This window comes from Musca vetustissima, unplaced genomic scaffold (genome assembly GCF_032173495.1).
Source record: "Musca vetustissima isolate MV318-11 ecotype Yass unplaced genomic scaffold, APGP_CSIRO_Mvet_v1 utg52970, whole genome shotgun sequence".
Lineage (NCBI taxonomy): Eukaryota > Metazoa > Arthropoda > Insecta > Diptera > Muscidae > Musca > Musca vetustissima.
The window spans coordinates 13908-20568 of record NW_026876849.1 but is presented as its reverse complement, the minus strand read 5'-3'; the positions used below and the strand labels follow the sequence as shown (position 1 = coordinate 20568).

At 32.7% G+C, this 6661-nt stretch overlaps 1 protein-coding gene across 1 annotated transcript; it reads left to right on the top strand.

Annotated features, from left to right (window-relative positions):
- Positions 1 to 3861: 3861 nt before the first annotated feature.
- LOC133321385 (discoidin domain-containing receptor 2-like) lies at positions 3862 to 4257 on the top strand (the record flags this gene model as incomplete). Its single annotated transcript, XM_061530473.1, has 2 exons — positions 3862 to 4011; positions 4099 to 4257. Coding segments are annotated over 2 exons (309 nt in total), but the record flags the coding sequence as incomplete, so codon positions are not given.
- Positions 4258 to 6661: the final 2404 nt, after the last annotated feature.

Sequence of the window (6661 nt, the reverse complement as noted above, 5' to 3'; positions counted from 1 at the left end):
TTCTACAGATGCTAAACAATGGCACTTAATATATTTAGTTGTAGGTAAGTTGGGGAGGTGGGGGCCCAGAGTAAATAGAGAATTTTTTGCTAACAGATGTATAAAGTTTCCAGCATACCCAAAGCGGGACATACATACTTATCACACACACACATACTCACACATATTTGTATTTGTTTTGTGCCATGAGTCCTTTGTTTGTCTCACTAACTCACGTCAGTTGTTGTTTTGGTTAGAATCATAACACAATGTAAATATTTGTGGTTCGGTTTCCAGTTTTTGGGGAAAAAATATTTCATTTCATGATGACACTGAAGATAGAAAAGTAGTGGCCTGTCTGGATGGGTTCAGTGGCTGACAGGCTGGTAGCCTGTCTGCAAGGTTTTCTTCATCTCAATGTCATTTACCACAGAGTTTAGTTGGAGCATAGCTGCTTCCAGGGCATGCAGCATCATTACTGTGTGGCATGTACAGTTTTTTTTCACTCCCCTTGCACTTAATCATATTTGTTAAGGACTAAAGTGCTGTTGTCGTTGTTGTTGGTTGGTGTAAATTCCTCTTGTTACCACATCCTCAGTGGCCTTCAAAGACAGTTTTTCATTTTTTTTGTCTAGTGGCGTTATTAGAATGATGACTGATGAGATGTCTACAGAACAGATGAGCTCTCTCCCTCTCACACGCCTCTGGGATTTAAAAAAAAAAATATTTTTTCAAGGCTCTATACAAGGCGTGGATTTATTAAAGAACAGTTTTCAGGGCTCTATACAAGGCGTGGATTTATTGAAGAACATTTTTTCAAGGCTCCCAAGGAGGCGTGGATTTATTAAAGAATATTTTTTCAAGGCCTACCCAAGGCGTGGATTTATTAAAGAATATTTTTTCAAGGCCTACCCAAGGCGTGGATTTATTAAAGAATATTTTTTCAAGGCCTACCCAAGGCGTGGATTTATTAAAGAATATTTTTTCAAGGCCTACCCAAGGCGTGGATTTATTAAAGAATATTTTTTCAAGGCCTACCCAAGGCGTGGATTTATTAAAGAATATTTTTTCAAGGCCTACCCAAGGCGTGGATTTATTAAAGAATATTTTTTCAAGGCCTACCCAAGGCGTGGATTTATTAAAGAATATTTTTTCAAGGCCTACCCAAGGCGTGGATTTATTAAAGAATATTTTTTCAAGGCCTACCCAAGGCGTGGATTTATTAAAGAATATTTTTTCAAGGCCTACCCAAGGCGTGGATTTATTAAAGAATATTTTTTCAAGGCCTACCCAAGGCGTGGATTTATTAAAGAATATTTTTTCAAGGCCTACCCAAGGCGTGGATTTATTAAAGAATATTTTTTCAAGGCCTACCCAAGGCGTGGATTTATTAAAGAATATTTTTTCAAGGCCTACCCAAGGCGTGGATTTATTAAAGAATATTTTTTCAAGGCCTACCCAAGGCGTGGATTTATTAAAGAATATTTTTTCAAGGCCTACCCAAGGCGTGGATTTATTAAAGAATATTTTTTCAAGGCCTACCCAAGGCGTGGATTTATTAAAGAATATTTTTTCAAGGCCTACCCAAGGCGTGGATTTATTAAAGAATATTTTTTCAAGGCCTACCCAAGGCGTGGATTTATTAAAGAATATTTTTTCAAGGCCTACCCAAGGCGTGGATTTATTAAAGAATATTTTTTCAAGGCCTACCCAAGGCGTGGATTTATTAAAGAATATTTTTTCAAGGCCTACCCAAGGCGTGGATTTATTAAAGAATATTTTTTCAAGGCCTACCCAAGGCGTGGATTTATTAAAGAATATTTTTTCAAGGCCTACCCAAGGCGTGGATTTATTAAAGAATATTTTTTCAAGGCCTACCCAAGGCGTGGATTTATTAAAGAATATTTTTTCAAGGCCTACCCAAGGCGTGGATTTATTAAAGAATATTTTTTCAAGGCCTACCCAAGGCGTGGATTTATTAAAGAATATTTTTTCAAGGCCTACCCAAGGCGTGGATTTATTAAAGAATATTTTTTCAAGGCCTACCCAAGGCGTGGATTTATTAAAGAATATTTTTTCAAGGCCTACCCAAGGCGTGGATTTATTAAAGAATATTTTTTCAAGGCCTACCCAAGGCGTGGATTTATTAAAGAATATTTTTTCAAGGCCTACCCAAGGCGTGGATTTATTAAAGAATATTTTTTCAAGGCCTACCCAAGGCGTGGATTTATTAAAGAATATTTTTTCAAGGGTCTGTCCATACAAGGCGTGGATTTATTAAAGAATATTTTTTCAAGGCCTACCCAAGGCGTGGATTTATTAAAGAATATTTTTTCAAGGCCTACCCAAGGCGTGGATTTATTAAAGAATATTTTTTCAAGGCCTACCCAAGGCGTGGATTTATTAAAGAATATTTTTTCAAGGCCTACCCAAGGCGTGGATTTATTAAAGAACTTTTTTTTTACTCTTTCCATTTACATCAAATCGGACGAAACTATATATGCATCGGACGAAACTATATTACATCAAATCGAACGAAACTATATATAGAGCTATATGTTTGTAACAGGCAAAAGAAACGAGGTAGACCCATAGTTCCTTTTGAGAATATGCATAGACTCACTTTCTGAGTCGATTTACGCATGTCCGTCCCTCCGTCTGTTGGTGTTAAATTGTAAACAAAGTACAGGTCGCATTTATAATCCGAATTGAATAAAATTTGGTACAGCTCATTTATTTGGCCCAAGGACGAACTCTATTTAAATCGATTCAGATTTAGACATAGCTCCCATATATATTTTCGTCCGATTTATTGTAAATGGTGCACCAAAGTCCCTATATATCTCACGAAATTTGGCATAACGTACTGAGTGACGTTTGCCAAGTTTCGTGAAAATCTGTTCAGATTTAGATATAGATCCCATATATATGTTCGTCCGATTTTAGTTAAATGGTGCACCAAAGTCCCTATATATCCTTCGATTTGCCCAAAATTTGGTATAGCGTACTGAATTAGATCTAGAATGATGTGTGTTAAGTTTCGTAAAAATCGGTTCAGATTTAGATATAGCTCCCATATATAGCCTCGTCCGTTTTAATGTAGAAGAGGCGTGGATTTATTTTTAAGGTTCTAGAAGAGGCGTGGATTTATTTTTGAGGTTCTAGAAGAGGCGTGGATTTATTTTTGAGGTTCTAGAAGAGGCGTGGATTTATTTTTGAGGTTCTAGAAGAGGCGTGGATTTATTTTTGAGGTTCTAGAAGAGGCGTGGATTTATTTTTAAGGTTCTAGAAGAGGCGTGGATTTATTAAAAAATATTTTTGACAAGGCGTGGATTTATTAAAAAATATTTTTGACAAGGCGTGGATTTATTAAAAAATATTTTTGACAAGGCGTGGATTTATTAAAAAATATTTTTGACAAGGCGTGGATTTATTAAAAAATATTTTTGACAAGGCGTGGATTTATTAAAAAATATTTTTGACAAGGCGTGGATTTATTAAAAAATATTTTTGACAAGGCGTGGATTTATTAAAAAAATATTTTTGAGGTTTTTGAGGTTCTAGAAAAGGCGTGGATTTATTTTTGAGGTTCTAGAAGAGGCGTGGATTTATTTTTGAGGTTCTAGAAGAGGCGTGGATTTATTTTCGAGGTTCTAGAAGAGGTGTGGATTTATTTGTGAGGTTCTAGAAGAGGCGTGGGTTTATTAAAAAATATTTTTGAGATTCTAGAAGAGGCGTGGATTTATTAAAAAATATTTTTGAGAGTGAATTTATTTTTGAGGTTCTAGAAGAGGCGTGGATTAATTAATATTATGGCGAGGATTTTTTTTATTATTTTTTGGGGCTCTAGTTATCCCAATTTTATTTCGTTTTTTGTTCCAGGGCAAATTCACCTCCAAATCCGATGTCTGGTCATTTGCTGTAACGCTGTGGGAAATTCTGACATTTGCCCGCCAGCAACCCTATCAACATTTGAGTGATGCCAAAGTAATTGAAAATATTGGACATATCTATCAGGATGATAATAAATATGTGAGTGAATTTTTTTAAACATTTTTTTTTTTTAATTTTTATTTTAAAAATTTTTTTTTTTTTGTTTTTTTTTTCTATCCTCCCCAGGAATTCCTAACAATGCCCGTGAATTGTCCACGTGAAATCTATGATTTGATGTGTGAGTGCTGGCAGCGCAACGAATCGAATCGTCCCAATTTTCGGGAAATCCACTTATTTTTGCAACGGAAAAATCTGGGCTTCAAGCCGACCCTGATGACTTATTGAGAGAAGAATACGTGAGAGAGAGAGAGATGTGGAGATCGAAACGAATTTACTAAAAATCAGAAAGTGAAATATCATGAAAACCAAAAAAAATGGCATGGAATTATTTATTTATATCAATTAAAAATTGAAAACGAACACACACATTTTTATATAGCATTTAAGAGAAAGAAGAAGAAAACTGAAACTGCAATTTTTTTATGTTAAACAAGTAAGTTTTAAAATTAAGGAAAAAAAATTTGTTCGATTAAAAAAAAAATAGGATTTTAAGCAAAGTTAGTTTTAAGGCATTATTAGATTTAAAAAATAAACGAAATTGTATATTTAAAATATAGTCCTGGGATATGGTAGATTATAGCACAGCCTACAAAAAATATATATATCCTTAAGGACTATATTTAATCACTGAACTTGTATTGAGCAATCACCATTGATAGTTGTATTAAAATTTAAGGAGAAAAAAAAAACAATTCTTGAAAAGAAAATTCAAATTCAAAAAATATATTTGGTTTGTAAATACCCAGTTATTTTTTTTCAAAATTCTTACATGTGTGAGTGTTTTTTTGAAATGTGTGTGCAATATCATGTATGTGTGTGTGTGTGAAATTGAATTTTTATCATAATAAAGTTAGTACCTTTCCCTAACCAAAAAAAGCCCAAATAATACAAATCTCAATATCAACTAACCTAAAAAATAAAAAAACTAAAACTATGACCTGTCCTCACTCACTAACTCACTCTTCATATAATGGATGACTCACGTACACAACCAAACAAATACAAACAAACAAAAAATATCCTTCAATTAAACCTCAGACAAAAAAAGAAAATAAAATTGCATTTTAGAAAATAAAATCAGAAAATATTAAAAACGGAAAAAATCGGCAAAAAATCCCCAAAAAATAAATTTCAAAAAAAAAATAAAAATTCTTAAAAAAAAGTTAATATTATAAATTGAAATCCTAATAAAAGTTGAATTTCCCCAAAAAATAATTAAAAAAAAAAATAATAAAAAAAATTCTGAAGAAAATAAATTAATACCTACACTTGGCATTGATCTACACCTGCATACATCAATATCTATATATATTTTTACTCACTCACGTTTTTTGACAATAACTGTTTCAAAAATAAATAAAAAAAACTCTTCTCCACAGGAAAAAACCCCAAAACAAGAGCTACACTAATGGACAAAACTTAGGCTTCTAGTCATAGATATTTTCTTCTTAACTCATTTTTATTTCATTTTTTCGTACATTGATTTGAAATTCGTTTGCAGTTGAGATGTTTTAGCTTTAAGGAGCCTCAAGCCCTTGGATGTCCTTTACAGATAAGTGTATATACTGGTTCATCTTAAAAATTTTTTTTGTAAAAAAATTTAATCCTGTGGCCTACAGAATTTGTTCTATAGAAAAAAACGTAGTCCTCAAAACTAAAGATTTTTATTATAGAATAATTTAGTCCTGTGGGACCACATAATTTTTCACATAAAAAGGGTCGTCTTATGGGACCACAACTTTTTTCGAAAAAAAAATGTGGTCCTATGACCACACATATTAGTTCTTTCTATAGAAAAAATGACAGTCCCACTTGACATAATTTTTTCTATAAAAAAAAGAATTATAGTCCTGGGGAATTACAGAATTTTCTCTATAGAAAAATTAGAATCCTGTGAGACAGCAGAATTTTTTAGGGAAAAAATGTTCTCCGTAAGTCCAGTCCCCAGTTTTTTTTTTTTTTTTTTTTTTTTTTGTAGAAAAATTATCGTCCTGTGTGCCCACAGATTTTTTTGAGGCCCCAGAATTTGTTTCTTTAGAAAAAATTTAGTTCAATTGGACCACAGATTTTTTCTATAGAAAAAATGGTAGTCTTGTGGGATCACAGAATTTTTCCCACAGGACATAATTTTTTCTATAGAAAAAAAATTATTATAATTAGAATCCTGTGAGACCGCAGAATTTTTTAGGGAAAAAATGTTGTCCGTAAGTCCAGTCCACAGTTTTTTTTTTTTTTTTTTTTTGTAGAAAAAATTATAGTCCTGTGGGCCCACAGAATTTTTTCTTTAAAAAAGGCAGCCCTGTGAGACCCCAGAATTTGTTTCTTTAGAAAAAATGTAGTTCAATTGGACCACAGATTTTTTTCTATAGAAAAAATGGTAGTCTTGTGGGATCACAGAATTTTTCTACAGGAAAAATTGCAGTCCTGTGGGAACAAAATTTTTTTCTGTACAAAAAATTATAGTTCTGTGTAACCACAGAATTTTTCCTATGGAATTAATGGTAGTCCTGTTGGACATCCGAATTTTTTCTGTATAAAAAAATTAGTCCTGAAATAAGTATTTTAGGGTCTCATTATTCGTTTGCAAATACCTTGAAGAAAATTCTCAATATAGATCCATGTTTTCACA